A 25,418-nucleotide genomic window follows, 5' to 3' on the forward strand; every position below is an offset into this window, starting at 1 on the left:
TTTGTGCATTGAACATTATTTTTAATTTATCATTTTCAGTATGTGAATATATTTATAAAGTTTCCATTCACATGTTTTGATGACATATATCATGAGCAATACATGTTGCCTTAAATATTTGTATCAATTTCTTTTAAATTTTGATGCTGTAATTCTGTCCTATATATTATATCATAAAGTATTAGTCATATTTTTAATATTCTTATTGTGCATAATTTTAAATCAGGATTATCTCCTTTGTTCTTTTCCTATTTCTGATTCATTTAATAGAATAAAATTATCTGCTCTCCAAAACTGAGACTTTTTCTTCTTATAATGATTCCAACATTAACCTTCTTATATTTAGTTCTTTGATCCAGCTGGAATTATGAATAAGTTGTGAGATTAAAACCTAAATTTATTCTAAATTCTTTGCTAAACACTTCTTGGAATAAATGCAAAAGAGTAGCCAGAATGTAGAGGACAAAAGAGCCCAGAAACTTTCTCAGCCAGCAAACTCTCACTTCCCTTGCCAGAAAGAGAAACACAGCAGCCCAGTGCAACATCAATTTAGAGTTAAAGCTCATTTGCACAAGATGATTTAGGAGGATGACAGCATGTAAAGATTCAAGAAAATAGCATCGTTGAGCTCTAATATACTTGAGCTATAAAAAAGTTCTTCCTAATCCCTGGATCTTGGAGTACATCCTCTACCTCCTCAAAATTACTTACATTTATTTTATATACAATGAGGTTTGACATTTTATTTTTTTTTGTATATCTAATTTGTTAATACATTTCTTCTGATAGAATATAAGAAGCTTGAGGAAAACTACTTTAGCTTTTGTCTTGTTATCTCAAGTGCCCAGCACATTGGGTAGGACATAGGTCTACTTAAGAAATGCATAGGGGGCAGTTAGGTGGTGCAATGAATAGAGCACCGCCCCTGGATTCAGGAGGACCTGAGTTCCTCCTGAAATCCAGCCTCAGTCATTTGACACATACTGGCTGTGTAACCCTGGGCAAGTCACTTAACTCCAATTGCCTCACCAAAAAAAAAAAAAAGAAAAGAAAGAAAGAAAAGAAAGAAATGCATGAAAAATGCTTTTAATGAGATTAAGATCATTTTGTCCCAAGAATATATATGCATGATCCTGTATAACGAATGCATGTTAAATAGAATAGATTTACTGGAATTTCCATTATGTTTTCTCAACAATGATTCTGTGTGTTGAATCTATTTACCTCAGTATTCAGTGAAAAAGATAAAGTCACCCAAAATAGCTTGTCTTGAGTAAACACAAAGAGAGAAAATCCATGCTGGTGTTGGCACTACTTTATAGGCATTTAGTGATTGAGTGGAAAAGGAAAAAAATAGAAAAAAGGTGTGGTCAGCCCAGCCTGAATGCTACATTGGTAACATTGTGATTATTAAATGAATATGATATAACTGTATCATTGGCATGTATCCTCCATAAAAGACTGGTAGGAAGAAAGTGACAAGAATTGCACAGTATGTATAGATATTTAATATTTCTGGCTACCTTTCACAATAGTCTTTATTAAAAGTATACCTTTTCTGTAGTGTTTGGGTCAAGATAATTTAATAATAAAATACTTGTATTTGTCTAATCTCGGTTTGGTGATACATCTTTATATTAAAATTATAAAGGAAATATATCAAGATGTGTTACATAAGCACACACACATATATGTCTTTACCATAAATAAATACTATATAATGTTCACATATGTGTATATTTAAGTAAACATGCAAATACCATTCAGTTCTCTTTCCAACCTCTCAATTTATCTTTATTGTCTATTTTTCAATTCTTTGCATAATATCATAAAGTTTTGATTAATGTTATTTGTTCACTCATTTTTCAGTTATATCCAACTCTTTGTGATTCCATTTGGGGTTTTCATGGCAAAGATATTGGAGTGGTTTGCCATTTCATTGCCCAGCTCATTTTACTGATGTGGAAACTGAGACAAGTAGGGTTAAATAACTTGCCCAACGTCACAAAGCTCGTAAGTATCTGAGGCCAAATTCAAACTCAGGAAGATGAAACCAGGTTCCTGACTTGAAGACTGCCAATCTATGCACTGGGCTACCTAGTGACCTCATAATTTTTGTTGTTGTTGTTATTGATGGTTAGTTGTTTTTTCAGTCATGTCCAATTCTTCATTACCCCTTTTGGGGTTTTCTTGGCAGTAATAAAGGAGTAGTTTGCCATTTCCCATGCAGCTCATTTTACAAATGAGGAAAACTGAGGCAAACAAGGTGAAATGACTTGCCCAAAGTCATTTGAATCTGAATTTGAATTCAGATCTTCCTGTCTTCAGGCCTTGCCACTGTGCCATTTTGTTGCCCTATTTGATGAGCATTGAGTTAATGCACATTTTAAAGCCTAAAATTGCAAAGTCACTATCATTTCCTTTTCTCTTTCAAATTATATATGCGGATATTTTCTTTGAAAAAGAAAAGCAATGCCACCTACTTTCAGGAAATTTAATAAATTTTTCTGAGTCTGAGTTTATTAGAGTTAGCACCACATTCATACTTATGCCATTTCTGAGTAGGAAAGATCCTCCAAAATGATCTAGTCCTATTCTATACCCAATGCATGAACTTTTAATTTTTTTCAAAATGCATCTGCCAAGATTTTCATTCAGTATTCTTTTATCACTTCATTTTACTACTTAGGACTATGGTCCTCAGAAAGTTGTAATGCAGGTTCTCAAATCACAGATGAAAGCAGTGTCTATCTAGGAGAATGTCTTAAAACTGTTACCTTTGGTTAAATTAAACATAATTTTTTAAATTAAGGTTAACACATACTTGGCCAAAAAGCATGTGAGTTCTGCCAAATGAAAAATTTTTGAAAAATCATTTGAAGTGTATGATAAGCTAAAAATGGGATGGCATCTATCCCCTTTACTGAAGAAATAGTTGATGATTCATTTGATTGAGTCTCTATAAAATTTGATGATACCAGAGCCCTTTTGGTCCAGAAATCTTTCTCATGACATCCCAAGCACTTTGTTATTTCCCACACTTTCAAAACTTGATATTTTTCACAAACCTTTCTCAGGCTTGTCTAGCACTGAGAGCAGAAATATTGCTATGACAGAATATACAGATCATATTGGAAAGGAAAGTCAGGCCCTCCTGAAGGAGCAATCTGTATTCTGGCTGTGCTCTCATGCGTCAGAAGGATAATAGAATGTGTTCCCTTGGGGATGAAGCAAATGACCAACAGCAATGATATACTCATAGAAGACTGAAGTTAAAGAGAAAGCCCCAAAAGCACAAAAATGCCCATTACATCTATGAATGCTAGCTAAGACACCATAATGAAATCAAGAAGACAAGCCAACATTTCTCATTTACTCAAATAGAAACAAAACAAAATATCATTTCAGTGATAGCAAAATATTTATTTTCCATTATCCATTATTCCTTTTTAAATCCTGTTAGCAAAAGACATCAATATTTATTTTAAAGTATGATGTAAGCCATATTTGGCAGTGGTTTCTTTGAAATCATTCCATAATTTATTTTTGTTCTCAATAAAACAACAGTATTTGGCCTCTCCCCAGCTTCAGAAATGCACGTGTATATTCCTATGTGTATTTATATTATACTTTCATATTTGTTTCAGTGGAAATAAAGCTAAACACTATGAGATATTACTCTCATGCTCAACATAAGTAAACTTATGTTTCATAACAATTTGAGACCCATGAAGTGCTGCTGGGGATATACCTTTCTTCAAACATTTGAAAGATTATTGAGAAAGGAGAGGTTTATTCTATATCAACACAAAAAGAATAAGAACCAAGTGGGAGGAGTTCCAGGGAAGTAGATTTCAGCTCCATCCCTAGAAGAACTTGTAAATAGTGAGAGGCATTACAAAATTCCCAATATGTATCTATATAGTCATTCAGAAAAGTTTATCCAAGTCATGAAGTATATTTTGGCTCCAATTTTCATATTTTGTTTCCCATGTTGATGAACTGAAATCGAGAATGAGAAATTTCCACTATACTTGGTGTTATGGGTTTAAACAGCTTGAACAAGCTATTTTGGAGTGGAGAAGAGACATTTGGAGCATTAAATCAATCACTTATATTTCTACCTGCCTCTGATGGCAATAATATATACAGATAGATAAAAGAGGGAGACTGGGATGATATCCTAGTCTTCAAGAGTCTCAGGGAAGAAGAAGAAATGCTCCTTCCTTATACTTGGAAATAAAATATTTCAGGTACATGATTCATTGTAGGTCACTTATTTACCTTTACTTTCCCCATATTTTCTTTGGTTCTTTTTTCATTCTTTTCTGTCTTTTTTCACCACTTTTCCACCCCATATTCCATTATACCTAGGTCTTTAGCTTCTTTGTGCATTAGTTTCCTTATAAAATGACTCCTTGAACTAGTTGACATTAAAGGTCTCTTCTGAGTGTAGGATTTTATGAATCCACATGCCCATTAGTTTCACAAAGCCATGTAATTTCTCTTTTTCTCTTATTTTCATAGGGATTCAGCAATGAATTCTCATTAAGGTCAAAGGGGGAAATATCTGAAGCTCTATCTATCAGCTTGCCAAAGTACAATTAGGAAATGTAATACAGGGAACTTAGCCAAAATGAAAAGGAAAAGTGAGAAACAATATGAGGCATTTGAAGATATCTTTTTCTCATCGATTTTGACTGTGTGGCTTGCCTCCCCTTCAGTGTTATGCCTTTGGAATATATAAGTTGAATAATTTTCCATCAAACCTTTTTTTTATGGAAAAATTTCCATATTAGCCAGTTGTGAGAGAAAACAGTCAAAAAGACCAAAACATCAGATTAAGGAATTGTCAAAGAGGAAATGAAAAAATTTTTTAAATGTGTTTCCATCTGTTTTCAGATACTATCAGTTCTTTCTCTGCAGATGGGCTGCAATCTTCATAAGTCTTTCAGGGTTACATTGGATCTTTGCCTTGCTGAAAATAACCACATGCTTCCCAGCAGATCATCCCCCACTATTGCTGTTATTTTGTATACAGTACATTTCACTCTGCTTCAGTTCATGTAGGTCTTTCCAGGTTTTCCTGATAGTATCCTGTTGATCATAACCTTTATATAGTACCTTAAGATTGACAGAGAATTTTCTTCATAAAATCCCAGCAAAGTAGGTACCATACATTTTGCCATTATAATCAATCACCATAACTATTTCCCTCCATTCCACTCCCTTCCCATGACATTTACTCTCTCTTCTTTTTACCTCCTCAGAAGTGTTTTACTTCTATCTTCTCCCTTGCTCTGCACTCCCTTTTTTCACCCTTGCTTCCTTGTCCTCTTCCCCTCCTATTTTCCTGCAGGGTTAAATAGATTGCTCTTCCCAATTGGGTATGAAAGCTATTTCCTCCATGAGCGCCATCCTATGAGATCAGGGTCCCTGAGTTAATTCTATGTTCTAAATTTTTCTTCCTCCCTCCCTCTTCAACCCTCCCTATGAGATCAAGCAATTCAATATGTCATACTTGTGCAGTGATGCAGAACATCTTCATCTTCCTTGAAAGTGTTTTGCTTTTCACTTCTCTCTCCCCCAATCTGCCCTTTCCTCCTTCCCTTCTACCCCCACCCAGGGCAAAAGTATATTACTATACCAACTTGAGTATGTATGTTAGTCCTTCTTTGAGCTAATTCTGATGATTTTAAGGTTTACTCACTCCCCAACTCCTTCCCCCTCTTCTACTCTCCTCCATAAGCTTTCTTCGTGTTTCCTTCATGTGAAATACCTCTCCCCAGACCATCTCTCCCCTTCTCTCTCCCCTAGTTTATTCCTCCTACACCTCAACACTATTTTAATGATGTCATCATGGATTAGCTAGGTGGCACATTGGACAAAGCACCAGCCCTGGACCCAGGAGGCCCCAAGCCCAAATCTAGCCCCAGACATAAGACACCCCACCCTGTCTACCCTACAAAGGACAAAACATAAATGCTTTACAGATATCATCCCTTCATATTCAGTTCAGCCCTGTCTTCTGTGAATTTCTTTTGAAGACTTCTTGTTTTGTTCTGGTTTTTGGTGAGGCAATTGGGGATAAGTGACTTGCCTAGGGTCACACAGCTAGTAATTGTCAAGTGTCTGAGGTCACATTTGAACTCAGGTTCTCCTGAGTCCAGGGCCAGCGTTCTATCCACTGTCCTACCCAGCTGCCCTTAATTTCTTACTGAGATAGTTCTTATGATTTCAAAGTGTTATCTTCCCATGTAGGAATGTAAGCAGTTTGATCTTTTAATATCCCTCATGAAGTCTTTTTCCTGTTTACCTTTTTATGCTTCTCTAGGTTCTTGTGTTTGAAAGTCAAATTTTCTATTTAGTTCAGGTCTTTTCATCACAAATGCTTGAAAGACCTCTTTCTCATTGAAATACCATTTTTGCCAATGAAAAATTATACTCAGTTTTGCTGGGTACATGATTTTTGGCTGAAGCTCCAGTTCCTTTGCCCTCCGGAATATCATATTCCATGCTCTCCGGTCCTTTAATGTAGAAGCTGCTAGATCTTGCTTTATCCTTATTAGAGCACCACAGTATTTGAAATCCTTTTTTCTAGCTGCTTGCAGTATTGTCTCCTTCACATGGGAATTCTGGAATTTGGCTATAATATTCCTAGAAGTTTTCCTTTTGGGATCTCTTTCAGTAGGTGATTGGTGGATTCTTTCAATTTCTATTTTAGCTTCTGCTTCTAGAATATCAGGGCAATTTTCCTTCACAGTCTCTTGGAGGATGGTGTCTAAACTTTTGTTTTGGTCATGGTTTTCAGGTAGTCCAATGATTTTCAAATGATATCTCCTAGATTTATTTTCTAGGTCAGCTGTTTTTCCAAGGAGATATTTCACACTGCCCTCTATTTTTTCATTAAATTGGATTTGCTTTACTGTGTCTTGGTTCCTCATAAGGTCACTAGCTTCCATTTGTTCAATCCTAATTCTTAGGCAGTTATTTTCATCAGACAGTTTTTAATCTCCTTTTCCATTTGGCTTTCCAAACTGGTGACTTTTTTCTTATGACTCTCCTGCATCACTCTCATTTCCCTTTCCATTCTTTCCTCCTTTTCTCTACATCTTCTTTCTATTTCTCCTACTTTCTCTTCAAAGTCCCTTTTGAGAGCTTCCATGGCCTGAGACCAGTTCATATTTTTCTTGGAAGCTTTGGATGTTGGAGCATTGACCCTGTTATTATCTTCTTCTTCTGAGGTTGTATTGTGGTCTACCTTACCCCCAAAGAAGTTTTTGATGGTCTTTTGCTTTCTCTGCCTACTCATCTTGGCTTACTATTTCTTGGCTTTTAATTCCTTCTTTAAGTGTGGCACTGATTCCAGGACATACTGTTCAAGCTACAGAATGGCCTGGGGGATAGTTGGGCTTCTTCTCAGCCTGCCTGGCCTCGCTTTCATTTTATTTTGAACTCCCCACTGGGAGTGGTGGGGTGGGGCTGCTTCTCGGTGCCACTCCTGTTCTCAGCTTCAGAGGGTCCCAGGTGTTTTGGGTTGGGGGGGGGCAGGCTTTAATCTCACCTGTCCTGTTATCAGGTTCGGAGATAACCTCAGGCATACTTTACTAAGCAACCAACCAGCAAAGCTTTCTGTGGTGTGGTTCTCAGCTTCCAATGAGACTGCTCCCCTGCTCCCCTCCCCCACCTGGGTCTCCTGCCACTCAGGATTTCTTCCTGGTTGCCCACTGGAGTGGGACAGTCGAATCCTTCCCCCAAGTCCACTGGTACCCCTGCACTTACCCTGCTGGGCCAGCCGTTCAGTCTGACCACGCTCGCTTCCAGAAGATACCTGTGCTGCATCCAATTCAGAGGCACTGGGGCAAATTCCTCTGGTGGGTATCTGGTATGTTGGCCAATTGTGGGGTTAGCCTTTATTTGTGGCCCAGAACAGCCCCCTGAAATCTATCTATAGCTGGAGAAAACTCAGCCCGTATTTTTGTGTATTTTTCTGCCCCAAGGGTTCTTTTATTGCTATTTTGGGGGTTATTGTATCAGGAGCCCTGTGAGTTTAATGTCTTTCCTCCACCATCTTGGCTCTGCCCCCCCCCCATCAAAACTTTTCAAGATTGGTTTCATAGAATTTGGAAGGGGCTGCTTGAGTAGTGTGAGGTGGGCACTAAGTTCTATGCAGTAATGTAGTTGTCATATTGATAAGCAGGAGGATTAAGTTTTCAGGCAACTAAAGACAAGCATCAAAGGCAAAATAATAACATGGGGGTGTTGTGGAAAGACACATTACAAAAAAGCAAGAAGCTCAGGCCTGCACCGTGACCAGATGCAGAGAAAGGAATGTGGTTGGCAGTTCTGGCAGTTATTGCCAAAAGAACAGTACTGTAAGGCAGAGGCAGATGTCCAAATGGCATCAATATCCAGCCTCAATCCTCCTACTATGTACTCAAAACATCCATTAAGGGCTAGTGCATAGCAGACCTGGCTCTGGGCCTTTTGGAATACTTTCCAAATTCAGTTACCAGAGTGCAATTATTATTTCTGACTCTCCTTTTTTCCCTTATCAGACACTACAGTGATGAGTACTTCCACTTTGACTTATCCTGGCATTGTCTGAGTTTTTTTTTAAAGTAATACTTTCCTAAGCAAGGGAACAAAAATGACTAAAATCTATCTTCAATATGAAAAATTTACAAGACCTTGCTGCAAGGCCCTACGACAAAACAAGCAGTTTTGGTTATGCAGAAAACATGATAAAAATATAAGAGAGAAAGAAAAAAACAAGAGGGAGAAGTAGGGGAAGGGAGGAAGGGGAGAAGGATGAATGAAAGGAGGAAAGGAAGAAAAAGGAGAGGACAAAGAAATCAGGAAAAGAAGAGAGAAGAATATGGGGAAAGAAAAGACAAATAGAAGGAAGAGGGAAAGGGGAAGGGGAGGAAAGGAACTAAGAGGGAAAAGTAAAGAGATGAAGAAGACAGACTAAGCAAATAAGATCAAATTCAACTATCATCTTTTTCTGCATACCTAAGAGTACATTAGGATCCTGTTGAGGAATAAAGCATAGAGAGAAAAAAAAATTAATACAATTTAAAATTGGGTGTGAGTAATTTTGGACTAAACCTGTGTTTTGTTTGCTTGGTTGTTTGTTTTTGTGGGGCATTGAGGGTTAAGTGACTTGCCCAGGGTCACACAGCTAGTAAATGTCAAGTGTCTGATGCCAGATTTGAAGTCAGGTACGTGTGTATGTATATATAATTCAAGCCTACTTGTCTCACCCTTGAGACTGTCATCATTGATTACTTAACTATTTTTCTGGGGCTGAAGGAGAATTTATAAAAAGGAAAGTATAAGTCCTCTCAATAGCTCCTCAGCTCACATACTGATACCTACGGTAAAGACACAATATAAGAATTTTTAACTGAAAAAAAAAAACCCAACAATTAGGTTCAGCATAAGTTTGCAGTCACTCCATTTTATGACATAATAGTCTTATGTTCTGCCCTGTTACTAAGGAAAGGAAAACTGATAAATCAGTATTTCATTGTTCTTTCCAGACAGTAATAGAGAGGTTTTTCTATTTCAGAAGGACATAATTTATGTGTACTTTTCTGTTGATGTCTTAAACCTTCTTGGCTAGCAAGGAAGATAATTCTAGTGTATTCTGTTCTCATTTGAAATCATTCTCTCAAAATGTAATACCAGTGAAAATCACATTATCCCATCTAAACCAGCCTTATGTATTATTTCTCAGAACAAAAACAAACTAGATAAGCTGTCCCTTATGAATATGCCCTTGATCCCAGACATGCAAAATTAGCATTAATGGTCAATGGTGTTAAGGGAAAGTCATTACAGGATACATTGAACATACTCAGATCAGCAGATTTCAATTTCTATAGTACTTTTATAATTCCAACATCACTGTATTGAAGAAATGACTCATTCTCAGTTTGGCAGATGTGCTACAAATAAAACAGTAATTTTCATGGATGTGTTCTTAAGATTCTGAAGTTGACATGGCCGTCTCAATGATAAAGGCTTTGGAAGCATGGGTGATTGTATTTAATTTTCTTATCTGCTTGATAACAGTGGGTTTTAATGATTTTAAGAGATAAAGCTGAGAGCAGCTAGGTGGTATAGTGGATAAAGCACTGGCCATGGATTCAGGAGGACCTGAGTTCAAATCCAGCCTCAGATACTTAACACTTACTGGCTGTGTGACCTTGAGCAAGTCATTTAATCCTCATTGCCTCACAGAAGAAAAAAAAAGAGATAAAGCTGAACTCTGTGTATTTTCCTTTATAGCATCATAGACATAACTAGATCTCTAGCTTCCATTAATAGTAAAGTCCATTAATATACTTCGGGTAAGTTAAGATTTTGTTAGAGCAATTTCTAGTTATGTTTTCTAAGGGGGGGCAGCTAGGTGGCACAGTGGATAAAACAATGGCCCTGGATTCAGGAGGACCTGAGTTCAAATCCTGACTTCAAATTCAAAAGAATAGTTATTTTTGTCAGTGCAATGAGTTTCATAATGCAAAGAAAGACATCTCAGCTAAATTGAGGGTGTGTGGCAATATGCTGAGTTTGGAATGAGGAATACCTGACTTTAAATCATGTCGTAGACACTAGTCTATATTATTATTATTGGTATAGTACTTAACCTCTCTAAGTTTCACTTTCTTAATCTGGAAATTTTAATGAATGATATGACGATGACGACAACGATGATGTCCATAGTTTTTTGACTCACAAACTAATCGTGAGGCTCAAATAAGACAATCTATGTAAAGTGCTTCTCAAAATTTGAGTTGCTTTATAAAAATCAGTAATTTTTAAACTGGTGGTGGTTATTGTGATAGCATAACAATAATAGAAAGTAGTCCACAAATATAGAAGCTAAACTGAAAAGAGGTTGAATGTATTTTCTTCAAATACTTGTAAGTGGAAATGAAAAATATTCATCCCATCAAAACCAAGCAAAAAAACAATCCAGAAATAACAACAAAAAGCAAATATTAAATCAAGTTAAAATGTTCATCAGAAATAAGACAGGTCCTTCATTTCACACATTCTTTAGAAATATAAAGACTATGAAATGTTTATTAGTTTTCTGGGTGTTCAACAAGATAAAATAATGTTACAGAGCTTTTGGGAAGAAGTGTGCTGACTTTGTGAGTGATAGAAGAAAAAGATAATAAACACTGTTAGTCACAGAGGTATCAGGAGCAGCAAGGCTGTAGAGGGAGAGCAAAAATTAAAAAAAATAAAAAGATATTCTTTTTAATCTTACCTCCTACTGCCCCAGAGGAAATTTGTTGATTCATGTGCAATTAGTTCCCATAAGAACTCTGCTCTAATGAGCCACAGGCTATCTCTTAGTTTTCTAGTTGCTATTATAATAATATTTTTTAATTATTATGAACCCACCACCAAAATGCTCAGGGTGCTATATCAACAATTAAAACATCATCACCATAGACAATAATAATTAAAATGACATAAAGCACAAAACACAAAATCAGGAAAAAAGTGTTGGGCACAATGCCACTGTCCAAGGAGAAAGGCGACTTTTTCAATGAGTTCACAATCATGTGAAACAAGACCTTCTTGCCATGGAGTTGTTTTTGTTTTTTAAAGTCTGAATCAAGAAGTATTCCTAACATAAAGTTTTTAAAATGGGTGTTAAAAAGTGTTTTTATGGCCCCTGGTAACAGGGGAGGCAGGAGGAGGAGGGGGAGGACGAGGGTGTCAGAGGGAGGATGGGTTTACTCTCAATCCTGTGCAAATTGAAGAGTGCACCAGACCAGGAGGTGAGAATTCTTCTCCTGGGCTTGGATAATGCTGGCAAAACTACATTCCTGAAGCAGCTTGTATCTGAAGACATCAGTCATATTACACCAACACAGGACTTTAACATCAAAAGTGTACAGTCACAAGGTGTTAAACTGAATGTATGGGACATTGGTGGACAGAGGAAAATCAGGCCATACTGGAGGAATTATTTTGAAAATACTGATGTACTTATATATGTTATTGACAGTGCAGACAGAAAACAATTTGAACAAATGGGTCAGGAACTAGCTGAATTACTGGATGAAGAAAAGCTAAGTGGTGTCCCCGTGCTCATCTTTGCTAACAAGCAGTATTTGCTCATTGCAGCCCCTGCCTCAGAGATTGCAGAAGGACTGAACACGATCCGAAACAGGGCAGATCCAGTCTTGCTCAACCCTAACAGCAGAAGGAGTACATGACAGCATGAACCGGGTCTGCAAAAACGTCAATGCTAAGAAGAAATGAAATCTAGATGAATGGAAACACAGGAGCCGAGGGAGCTGAGTTCTGTCCTGAAAACGCTCATTTGCTGCTTTCTGACCATCTGTGTACAGCTCCAGCTGTTTAAAGAGAAGGAACAGCACAGTTTAAAAAAGAATCCCCATTCCATCAGTAGGTTTAACTGATCTCCGAGGTTCAGTATCATTTTTCAAATAAAGGAATTACATTATTTCCTCTGCATAAAAAAAAAGTGCTTTTACATGTAATTGGGGCAAGGCAAAATTAAAAAAAATACTCTTCCTAAAGCATTATTCAGCTACCATTGACAGAAATTTCACTTGGGTATTCTTGAGAATTTAGTTTCATGATTTTTATAAAATCTGTAGTATACACTTTTATAGTATTTAATTTATGTATCTCTTGAATATAAGCATCACAACAATTAAAATTAGAAAAGTTATAACTAGTAATAGCTTTTTGACTGAAGTCATGGATCTTTTTTCAGAAGCTAGATGGGGGTCCACAGGTATGGAATGTTTCATTCAGAGTCAAGTCATTTTTTCATTGTCTTAAACCTATTCCACGTTACTAAAGATAGTTTAATGGGAGAGGTGGTTCAGGAAATGGCTTCCATATTTTAAAAAAGTATAAATGCAACTTTAAAAAATAAAAATAAGCAATCAATGAATAGGCAAATTTCTAATTAATATTTGACATCTTTTAATCATATGATGTTTAGGTAAGTATCGATCTATTTGTACATTAATTTCACTATTTGTTGTTTTAAAGGAGGATATTTGTTTCTAGCAACAGATGATACTGATAATAGTCTTTAAAATGCTGAAATGAAAGTTTTATTTATGAGCTAAATCTCTCCAGACATCACTATCCCCATAATCTCTACCCAATTCTTTTAAGCACTATGGAGTATTTCCTTTGATTTTTGAAACACTCTATTTTTAAAGTTCCTTTTAAAGTTCATTTAGATACTTGTGATGTTTAGTTTTAATTTGATTTGGTTATTTCTTCATTTGCAATATTTTTCCCTCATATAAAAAAGCTCCTTTGAAAACACAAAAGGAAGTTTTATATAAAATTAATATTGCCAGGAGCCACTATATACAGCAGTAGAAACAGCAGCAGAAGCTGCAGTGGCACTATGACCGAGCTACACGGCCAAGATGTGTGACATCATGGAGGATCAGACCGCTGAGAAGGCCTTCTAGCTATTTGACCGAACAGGGCATAGAAAGTTCTTATACAATCAGTGTGGCGATGTGATGAGGGCCCTGAGCCAGAACCCCACCAATGCTGAGGTACTTGAGATCTTAGGGAATTCCAAGAGTAATGAGATTAATATGAGGATGCTGGACTTTGAACACTTTCTGCCGATGCTACAGACTGTAGCAAAGAATAAGGACCAGGGCACATATGAGGACTACATAGAGGGGCTTCGGGTATTTGATAAGGAAGGGAATGGCACAATCCTGGGGGCTGAAATATGCTATGTCCTCATCACTTTGGGTGAGAAGATGACAGAGGAAGAGGTAGAAGTGTTGCTGGCAGGACATGAGGACAACAATGGTTCTATCAGTTATGAAGAGCTAGTCTTGACAGTGCTGAATGGCTGAAAAGAAAAGGCCCATTTCCACAGAGAATCCCCTAACTTTCTTAGTGTGACAATGATCCTCTTGCCCCTGAAGCAACTAACTACATTGTCAAGGTTACCAACCCCTTTCCTTCCAGTCCCCACCACATGTCCTCTTTGGCCTATGTGCTCTCTGCTTTCACCACATAAACTTGCTAACTCCTCCTAACCCAAAAAATGAAATAAAATAAAATTTTATAGTGGTAGAAATAATATAATTTGCTATGTCTGTGGCTTTCCTCTGTAAGGCCCAGGGATTTATTATAAGTCTACATTTCTCAGTCTTTTATCTAGCTCAGCTATTCTTTTGATGTAACCCAGAACAGTCACTTAAAATATAAATACTTCAGCATACACATCTGGAAAGATGGCATAATACTACATATCCATACTGTGATGAATAAAACTATATGTGGTCGCCCTATTTCTGTCCCAAGTGTAGAGAATTTTACCTGGGTTTATCATACATTTGTAACTTAGAAATTAGAAGCTACTACACTGGTTTGGGGGCATTAAGCATTTATTAAAGTATATTAAATATTAGTAAAGAGAGCATACATGGCTCTGAAAGATAGGAAAGCCTAGAGAAGAGAGAAAATGGGGAACCCTAGAAGGTTCTACACTCATCCAGTTCTCATGCCAAAAGGGAACCAGTGTCTCTGCAAGCTTGCTGAGGGCAGGAGCAGAGCCTGCCCATAAACATTGTTCAAAGCCAATTGGCTAGCATCAATCAAATCTATTGGGTCACTTGATGCACAGTTGTGCTGAGGTAAGAGAACAGATCCTCTGGGGGAACCAAGGCTTTCAGGTGGGTGTGGTTTTGAATGAGGTAACTTCCTGACTCTGGGCTGACCTTAAGAAGGGTCAGGCCCAGCTCTCTCATTGACCTCTGGGGAGTCCCAAAACCCCATTATTTTCTCACAATATTAGAGCTATAGTAGAATTGTAAATAATCCAATTACAGATTATGAAATAATCTTTGTAAGTACATTATTTAAGGTATTTAAATGTTTGGATTCAGCTAAATATTAGTTCTCTCTGCTGTTCCCATATGAATACATACCAACATACATATAAACATTCATGCATACATATATACATACATGTTGTTCTTTTGTAGTCATGTCCAACTTCTTGTGACCAAATTTGGAGTTTTCTTAGTAAATATATTGTAGTCACTTGACATTTCATTTTCCAGCTCATTTTATAGATAAGGAACTGAGGCAAACAAGGTTAAGTGACTTTCTCAGGGTCACACAGCTAGTAAGTATCTGAGGCCAGATTTTAACTCAAGAGGATGAGTCTTCCCAAATTTAAGCACAATGGTCTATCCACCGAGCCATGTAGCTGCTCAGATACATACTTACATATATACAATAATATAAATTCTTATGTGTAAATGTCTATACAAGCATAAAAAGATATACATGTCCATAAAGCCTATGCAATAGTCAGAAGTAGTGTCTGCTTAAGATCTCTGATAGATTATGTTTTATTTAGAAGCAAAATCATTCTGAGATCAGTAGGTCTGTCTGGGTAAAAATCCAGTCTTTTCTTCTTTCCTATCTAATCCATCTTTTGTTTGTGCATTTCACCTCCTTGTGCAAGATGGGAGATTAAGGTTAAGGTGATTTTGAATTCAAATTCATTGGAATTTATTGAGCTATTACTCCATAAAAAGCAATATGCTTGCTAGTACAAGTAGATTAAAAGATGAATAAGGCATTGTTCTCTCTATCAAGAAGACAGTGTGTGCTCAGCGTGACAAGATTTCTTTTAGTTAAGAATAATATGTCTTGAGCAAAATATTTTGAGACCTATGGAATAAAATGTACGATGAGTAAAAATGAAAGCCAAATGATTCACACCACCTGGTAGCAAAGTATGCTCGTTGAGGAAGGAAGCCATCAAATTCACTATGAATGACAAATTCTCAGATCCCCTGACTTAATTCATGCCAGGCTGTAACCTTTCATTAGGTTTTGGAGTTCTTTTTCTCAACCTCAGGAGGCTGGTATTCTTCAGTCAAATATCTTAGTATGTTTGTCTCATTCATTGATAAGATTCCCATTCTTCCCTTACCTGTAGTGTTTTATTTAAGGTTACTTATAAGGAAGAACCTATTTTTTAAGCTTTTAATGGGAATGGCAAAAATAGAGTTGTTGTTGTTGTTCATTTGTTTCTGACTCTTTGTGACACCATAGACCATGATTCCCATTGGCAAAGATGCTAGTGTGCTTTGATATTTCATCCTTCAGTGGATTAAGGCAAACAGGTTAACCGACCTACCAAGAGTCACACAGCTAGTAAGTGTCTGAGGTCAGTTTTGAACTTAGGTCTTCCTAACTCAAGGCCCAGCACTCTATCTACTGAGTTATCTATCTCCATCAAAAATATATTATGACAGCTTAAATTCAAGTCACCCAGATGTAATCATTCCCAGTTCTACAAGATCCTCCCAAGTTGCAGACAAAGCAATAGTTCAGAAGTTTAGAATTCTTGTCAGGGAGCTGAGTAAAAGAGCTTTTTTATTCACAAAATGAGTGCTAGCTGGTGTTTTGCTAATGAATGCCAAAATCACAAGGGACCTCATGTCTCCCTTAAAGCCCACAGATTATGGTAGCGGTTTCCTAGGGAAACCATGCAGCTGAATTACAGCTAGGGGCTCAGACCCTGTTATGTCCTCTGATCCAACAGCTCATTATCCATTCATGAAACTTCCTAGAATTAAAAAGGAGTGCAGGCAAAATGTTTTAGATGCCATGTCCCTGTGACACAACATGACAGGGAAAGGGTACCATTGTCTCAGGAATCATTAAGACTTCTCTATCACCAATGTTCACTGTCCAAACCTCAATTATATCTCCTCCTTCAGTCAATCTCATTAGCATCCTTTTTTTTTTCTTTTTTTTTCCAGGGTAGGGGGGCAATGAAGGTTAAGTGACTTGCCCAGGGTCACACAGCTAGTGTCAAGTGTCTGAGGCCAGATTTGAACTCAGGTCCTCCTGAATCCAGGGCCAGTGCTTTATCCACTGTGCCACCTAGCTTCCTCCACTAGTATATTTTTCTATTCCCTCCAAGAGCTTTGAATCTCAGGAGAGAAGTTGGGGAGACAAGGCTATACTAAAGTATCAATGTGTTGGCAAAGCTGTTATGCAATCCTACGGGAATTAGAGATGGTTAAGGTAAACCATGAGTGAAGGGAGCAAGGAAAGCTTCATGAAAGAAATAGTGAGTGGGTTAAGTGTTGGAGGAAGGGAAGGAGAGGACATTCTGGATGGAACAAAATAATTAGGGACAAAGAGAAAGGAGATAACTAATACAGATGCTGAGTGGCACGTGGTTTCTGCCAATTTAACTGGAGTATTGGTTACCTTTAGGAGAGTATTATGAGTCAACAAGTCAAGTCAGCAAATATTTATTTACTTTTGCTGGGGGATGAAGAGGGGAGACAATTGAGGTTAAGTGACTTTCCAAGAGTCACTTAGTAAGTTTCCGAGGTGAGATTTGAACTCAGTTCCTCCTGACTCCAGGGCTGGTGTTCTATCTACTGTGACACCTAGCTACCTGCTCAGGAAGTATTCATTTACAGATTATAGAGAGAAGCCAGGAAGTTGCCTGAACTCTCCTGAGTTTTGCTCAAAAATAACATAAAATAAAGTCCCTAAACAGATTCTGGAAATACAGAACCTACAAAAATACAGATAGTCACAATCTTCCAATTTGTGATAATTTAGAAGACTTTAGGAAAGGTCTGTCTCTCTTGAGCAAAAGGGAAGTGCAATGAAATTCAGCACAGTGCAGACAGGGTCTGGGCAAGTCAGCAGTAGGCTCTTTTTTTCAGGGCAATGATGGTTAAGGGTTAAGGGCCAGGGCCACAAAGCTAGTATGTGTCCAGTGTCTGAGGCCAAATTTGAACTCAGGTCCTCCTGAATCCAGGGTTGGTGCTTTATCCACTGTACCACCTAGCTGCCCCCAGCATGAGGCTCTTGACCACAGCACAGATCAACAGCTGAGGTCCCTTGTTTTGGCTCAGCAGGCTGTTGGCGTAGCAGGCCAGTTATGAGACCCAATAGCCCAACTGAGAGGGCAAATAGCCAACTAGAGAAGTAGGTACAAGACAGCCACAACTAGGCCAAGCCATCCCAGCACTGGGAACAAGCCTACGATGGTGAGTAATCCACAAGCCACAGAGGCTTCAAAGCAGAATGTCAGTGAGCAGGCCCCTATCCCCCAGCACAAGAACCTTGTAAAAGTGGCTCCTGTTCCCCAGGAGCAGACCTCAACATTAAAAGTCAAAAAATAATCTACAATATGAGTAAGAAACAGAAAAGGGCCCTTACCATTGAGAGCTTCTATGGAAGCAGGAAAGACCAAAACACAAACTCAGATGAGGACAATACTGGCAAATTCCTACATGAGAAGCCTCAAGGGGAAAGATGAATTAGTCTCAAGACTAAAAAGCCTTCTTAGAAAAGCTCAAAAAGAATTTTAAAAATCAAATAAGAAAGGCATGAGAAAAAAGGGAAAAGAAATGAGAGAAATGAGAGTTACACAAAAAAAAATTATGAAAAAAGAGTCAACAGCTTGGAAAAAGGAGCACAAAAAATGACTGAAGAAAACAATTCCTTAAAAAACACAATGGGAGGGGGGGCAGCTAGGTGGCACAATGGATAGCTGGCCCTGGATTAAGGAGGACATGAGTTCAAATCCACCCTCAGACACTTGACACTTACTAGCTGTGTGACCCCGGGCAAGTCACTTAACTCTCATTGCCCCACCAAAAAAAAAAAAATACAATTGACCAAATTGGGGGTGGAGATGGGGAATTATCCAAATGGAAAAGGAGTTGCAAAAGCTTACTGACTAAAATAATGCCTCAAAAATTAGAATTGGGCAAATGGAAGCTAATGACTCCATGAGACACCAAGAATTTGTCAAAAAGAATCAAAAGATTGAAAAAATAGAAGAACATATGAAATACTTCATTGGAAAAACAACTGACCTGGAAAATAGATCCAGGAGAGATAATCTACGAATTATTGGACTACCTGAAAACCAAGATCAACAAAGAGTATAGACACCATATCCCAGGAAATTATCAAGGAGAACTGGCCTGATATTATGGAATCAGAGGATAAAATCATCATTGAAAGAATCAACTGATCACCTACTGAAAGTGTCCCCAAAAATAAAACATCAAGGGATATTGCAGTCAAATTTCAGAATTATCAGGTGAAGGAGAAAATACTATAAACAGTTAGAAAGAAACAATTTAAATATCATGGAGCCACAATTAGGATTACACAGGACCTGGTAGCTTCAACATTAAGGTATCAGAAGGCTTGGAATATGATATTCAGAAAGTCAAAAAAGCTGGGATTACAACCAAGAATCAACTACCCTGAAAAATTCATCATTATATTTCAGGGGAAAAGATGGGCATTCAATGAAATAGGGGACTTCCAAGGTTGCCTAAAAAAAGACCAGAACTGAACATAAAATTTGATCTTCAAATGCAAGACTTAAAAGAAGTATAAACAAGTAAACGTAAAAATGTGATTCAATTAGGTTAAACTGTTTACATACCTATGAGGGAAGATAATACATTTTAATACCTTTTCCCCTTTTTGTCCTTTTAACTCTTGATATCTGTATTTATATTTGGGTATAGTTACTAAATAGACTTTAATGTGATAATATAAAGAAACTTAAGGGGCAGAATAAAAGTAGATTGGGGTAGGAGAAGGAACAGGAGGTGGAATGGGGTTAATTACATCATATGCAGAGACACAAAAAACCTATTACTATAGATGAAAAGAAGGGGGGGGTGAACATTGTTTCAACCTTACTCTCATCAGATTTATTTTAAAGAGGAAATTAACAAATATACCCATTTGGATAACAAAACCTAGCTTATACATTTAGAAGTAAAAGGGTAAGGGGAAAAGCATAGTATTGACAGAAGGGAGGGCAGAAGCAGGGGAGGAAAGGGGAAAGAAAAGGAAGGGCTGCTGATAAATGGAAACGAAGACTGAAGGAGGAAGTGGTTAGAAGCAAAACACTGGTGAGGAGGAATAGGGTGAAAGAGAAAAAAAAAGTACAAACAAAGGGGAAAAGAGGAGAGAAGGAAATACATTTAGTAATCATAACTGTGAATGTGAATGGGTTGAACTCTCCCATAAAAGAGAAGCAAATAACAGAGTGTATTAATGAACAGAATCCTACAATATGTTCTTTACAAGAAACACATTTGCAGCAGAGAGATACACACCTAGTAAAGGTAAAAGGTTGGCGAAGAATATATTATGCTTCAGCTGAAGTGAAAAAAGCAAGGGTAGCAATCCTTATCTCAGACATAGCAAAAAGATATAATTAAAAGATAAAAGCAAGGTACCATATATAATGAAGTATTATCAATACTAAACATATATGCACCAAGTGTTATAGCATCCATATTTTTACAGGAGTAGTTAAATAAATTGCAAGAGTTGGTAAAGAGATAGCAAAACTATAGTAGTGGAAGATCTTAACATTTCCCTCCCAGAACTAGAAAAATATAACCACAAAATAAATAATAAATAAGTTATGTATTATATATATAATGTAACCTGTAAAGTCTCATTATTATTATTGCTATTGTTGATTTTCCAGCAGTGGAGTAACATATTTTGGAGAGAAAAAAAGTTATATGACAGATTATTTGCCTTCTAGAACCTTTTATATCTATTTGGGGAAATAATACTAATGCATATGAAACAATTAGAGCAAAGTTAAGTATCAAGCTATGTAGTGAAATTTAGTTATACAAATCCAATAGTTATTCAGAAAAAGGAAAGAACAATCAGGGGCAGTGATAAGAGAAAAGTGAAGTGAAGAAGGAATTCTACCAAATTCCTTTTATGACACAAATATGGTGTTAATATCTACACCAGACAGAACCAAAACAGAGAAATAAAATTATAGGCAAATTTCCCTAATGAATTTTGATGCAAAATATTAAATAAAATATCAGCAAGAAGATTATAGTAATTTATCACTAGGATAATTCTTTAAGACTGGTTGGGATTTATACCTGGAATGTAAGGCTGGTTCACCATTAGGAAAACTATCCATGTATTCAACCACATCAATAACAAAACTAACCAAAATCATATGATTATCTCAAAAGATGAAGAGAAAGCATTTGACAAAATATAGCATTCATTGCTATTAAAAAACAATAGAGGGGCGGCTAGGTGGCACAGTGGATAGAGCACCGGCCCTGGAGTCAGGAGTACCTGAGTTCAAATCCAGCCTCAGACACATAACACTTACTAGCTGTGTGACCCTGGGCAAGTCACTTAACCCCAATTGCCTCACTTAAAAAACAAAACAAAACAAAACAAAAAAACAATAGAGAGCACAGGAATAAGTTGAGCGTTTCTTAAAATAAGCAATATTGAGATTTTTGGGGTGGAGCCAAGATTGTGGTGGAACAGCAATAAGCTCTTGGCACTCACTACACAATTGCTCCAAAAAACCTACAAATAATGCCATAGTACAATTCCTGGAACAGCAGAACCCACAAAAGAATGGGCTGAGATTATTTTCCAGCCAAAAATGGCATAGAAGGTCAGGAGGAGGGGACTGCTGTGCCACGGTGGGAGTGAAGCCCAACCCCAAGATCACACTGACAAAGATCCAGTCCCAGGAAGGCCAAGCCAGACACAGAGCCTCTGTATCAGCTGCAGCACCAGTGTCATCTGGAACTAAGGTCATGGTCTGGTGAGAGGGCCAAGTTGTTGGCCAGGGAAACAATACAGGGGTCTCTTCTGGCACTGAGGTGGAACTTGGGTGTTTCACCCCTGCTGGGAACCAAGAAGTAGGCTTAAGTGGCAGTGATCCAGGTGGGGCAGGAAAGCAGGCTCATTAGAGCTAACAACTACAGAACACAAAGTTATGCTGCCTGGTTAATTAGCAACTTGGCCTGGGGTTGTCTATGTACCAGAGAACAGGCCAGGCAAATGAAGGACCTGCCCCTCCTTAAGTCATAAAACCTTAGACTCCCTGAACCTTGTACATCCTGGGAGTAGTCCCCCATTTTAAGAAGGATTTAAAAGTCAAGTAAAAGAGGAGCAAGATCAGCAGACAGAGAAAGGTGGGGACCATAGAAAGTTTCTTTAGTGAAAAGGAAGACCAAGATACACCCTAACTAGATGATAGCAATGTCAGGGCTCCTACATCCAAAGCTTTCAAGAAAAATATGAATTGGTCTCAGGCTATAAAAGCACTCAAAAAGGACTTTGAAGATAAAGTAAGGGAAGTAGAAGGAAAGGTAACAGAGATAGAGGAAAACTGGAAAGAGAAATGAAAGTGATGAAGGAAAGTCATGAAAAATAAGTAAACAGCTTGACAACTCAAATTGGCCAAATGGAAAATGAGGTTCAAAAGCTCTCTGAAGAAAATCATTGTTTAAAAATTAGGATTGAGCAAATAGAAGGAAATGACTTTATGAGAAATCAAGACCCAATCAAGTAAATCCCAATGAACAAAAACAAAAAAAACCCCAAAAAAATAGAGGGCAATGTGAAATATCTCCTTAGAAAAACAGCTGACCTGGAAAACAGATCCAGGAGAGATAATTTGAAAATTATTGAACTACCTGAAAACCAAGATCAAGGAAAGAGCTTGGACATCATCTTCCAGGAAATTATCAGGGAAAATTGTCCTGATATTCTAGAAACAGAAGGTAATATAGAAATTGAAAGAATTCACTGATCACCTCCTGAAAGAGGTCCCAAAAGGAAAACTTCCAGGAATATTATAGCCAAATTCCAGAGATCCCAGGCCAAGGAGAAAATATTGCAAGCAGCCAGAAAGAAATTATTCAAGTATTGTGGAGCCACAGTCACAATAACAGAAGGTCTAGCAGCCTCTACATTAAAGGATCAGATGGCATGGAATATGATATTCCAGGGGGCAAAGGAAGTGGGATTACAACAAAAAATCACCTATTCAGCAAAACTTAGTATAATTGTTCAGGGGAAAAAATGGGACTTTAATGGAAAAGAGGACTTTCAGATATTTGTGATGAAAAGATCTGAACTGTATGGAAAATTTAACTTTCAAATGCAAGACCCTAGAGAAGTATAAAAAAGTAAACAGGAAAAAGAAATGAAGATGGATGTTAAATGTTAAACTGCTTACATTCCTACATGAGAAGATGACACATCTAGCTCATAAGAAATTTCTCAGTATTAAGGCAGATGACAGAAATAAAGTTAGACAGAGGGCACAGGTAGGAATTGATTATGAAGGGATGATATCTGTAACACATTTTTTTTGTGGGGTGGTTAGAGATCGGTGACATGCCTGGTGTCACACAGTGGGTGATTTTCTTCTAAGGTTGGATTTGGGCTCAGATCCCCTGGACCCAGGGTGGGTGTTTTGTCCACTGTGTCACCTAATTGCCCTATGATGACATTTTTAGGGTAAAATTGAGGGGTGAGAGGATTTCTCTGAGGAGGGGAAAAGGAGAGGTAGAATGGATTGAAATCCCACATGAAAGAAACAGGAAAGGGTTTACAGAGTGGGGGGAAAGATGAGGGATGAGTGGGGCAATTAATGAACCTTACATTCATCAGAATTGGCTCAAGTACCTTAATCTCATCAGAGTTGGCTCAAGGAGGTAATAACATACACACTCAATTGGGTGGAGTAATCTTTCTAACCCTGCAGGAAAGTAGGAGGGGAAGGGGATAAGCAGGGATTGGTGAAAGAAGCAAGGGCAGATTGGGGTAGGGCAGAGTCAGAAGCAAATCCTCTTTGAGGAGAGATGAAAGAAGTTAGAGAATAGATTAAATATCATGGGGAAGGGGATAGAATGGAGTGAAACAGTTAACAATCGTAATTGTGAAAAAGAGAAAATGAAAAAATTACACAAAAAATAGTTATAGCAAATCTTTGTGGTGGGTAAGAATTGGAAATCAAAGTAATGCTTATCAAATGGCTAATGACTAAACAACCTGTGGTATATGATTGTAATGGAATATTGTTGTGCTATAAGAAATGACAAGCTGGATGATTTCTGAAAAAAACCTGGAAAGACTTATATGAACTGATGTATAGTGAAGTGAGCAGAACCAGAACATTGTCTACAGTGACAGCATGATTGATATATGAGCAATTGTGAATGACCTAACCATTCTCACCAATACAATGATCTAAGACAATCCCAAAGGACTACTGATAAAGCATACTATCTACCTCCAGAGAAAGAATTGATATTGATTGAATACAAACTGAAGAATGCTAGTTTTCATTTTCTTTTTTTTAACTTGAGTCTTTTTATATAAAATGAATAATATATCAATGTTTTACATAATTGAACATATATAACCTATATCGTATTGCTTACCACCTCAGGGAAGGGTGTGAGTAGAGGAGGGAAGGAATGAGAGAGGGATAGAATTTGGAACTCGAAATTTTAAACAAACAAACAAACAAATAAGTAAATAAATAAACAATAAATAGATAAATAAAACAAATAAAACAAAATAAAATAATAGCCAGTATCTACTTAAAACCATCAACAAGCATTTTATGTAATGGGCATAAATTAGAGACATTCCCAATAAGATCAGGGGTAAATCAGGGATGCCCATTGTCACCTCTATTATTTAATATTATATTAGAAATGTTAGCTTTAGCAATAAGAGAAGAAAAATAAATTAAAGGAATTAGGATAGGCAAGAAGGAAACAAAACTATGACTCTTTGCAGAAGATATGATGGTATACTTCAAGAATGCTAGGGAATCAACTAAAAAAACTACTTGAAATAATTAACAACTTTAGCAAAGTTGTGTATTATAAAATAAATCCACATAAATTATCAGCATTTCTATACATTATAAACAAAGTTCAGCCACAAGGGATAGAAAGAGAAATTCCATTTAAAGTAACTGTAGACAAAATAAAATATTTGGGAATTTACCTGCCAAGACAAACCTGAGAACCCTATGAACACAATTACAAAACACTTTTCACACAAATAAAATCAGATGTAAATAATTTGAAAATTACCAGTTGCTCATGAATAGGCCAAGCTAATATAATGAAAATGATAATTCTAGCTAATTTTATTTATTTATTCAGTGCCATATCTATCACAATACCTCAAAATTCTTTTATAGAACTAGAAAAAAATAATAACAAAGTTCACCTGGAAGAACAGAAAAGGTCAGGAATATCAAGGGAAAAAATGAAAAAAAATGCACATAAAGGTTGGCTAGCTGTACCAAATCTGAAACTTTATTATAAAGTGGCAGTCATCAAAACTATTTGGTACTGGCTAAGAAATAGAGTGGTGGATCAATGGAATAAGTTAGGCATAGGAGACACAGTAGTAGATGACTACAGTAATGTACTGTTTGATAAACCCAAACGCTCCACCTTCTGGGATAAGAACTCACTATTTGACAAAAACTGTTGGGAAAATTGGAAGATAGTATGGCAGAAACT

The 25,418-nt window shown here is 37.1% G+C and overlaps 2 protein-coding genes across 2 annotated transcripts; both read left to right on the top strand.

The window, feature by feature from the left end:
* Positions 1-11,753: 11,753 nt before the first annotated feature.
* LOC122736663 (ADP-ribosylation factor-like protein 3) lies at positions 11,754-12,245 on the top strand. The gene has a single exon (XM_043979034.1). It carries the CDS (start codon positions 11,754-11,756, stop codon positions 12,243-12,245), a length of 492 nt encoding a protein of 163 aa, XP_043834969.1.
* Positions 12,246-13,547: 1,302 nt separating this feature from the next.
* On the top strand, positions 13,548-13,898 carry LOC122749500 (myosin light polypeptide 6-like). The gene has a single exon (XM_043995906.1). It carries the CDS (start codon positions 13,548-13,550, stop codon positions 13,896-13,898), a length of 351 nt encoding a protein of 116 aa, XP_043851841.1.
* Positions 13,899-25,418: the final 11,520 nt, after the last annotated feature.

The sequence above is a fragment of the Dromiciops gliroides genome, chromosome 1 (assembly GCF_019393635.1).
Source record: "Dromiciops gliroides isolate mDroGli1 chromosome 1, mDroGli1.pri, whole genome shotgun sequence".
NCBI lineage: Eukaryota > Metazoa > Chordata > Mammalia > Microbiotheria > Microbiotheriidae > Dromiciops > Dromiciops gliroides.

Bases quoted from the DNA above. Each gene is read 5' to 3' on its own strand.
- LOC122749500 (XM_043995906.1), top strand. From the start codon at position 13,548: ATGAGGGCCCTGAGCCAGAACCCCACCAATGCTGAGGTACTTGAGATC.
- LOC122736663 (XM_043979034.1), top strand. From the start codon at position 11,754: ATGGGTTTACTCTCAATCCTGTGCAAATTGAAGAGTGCACCAGACCAG.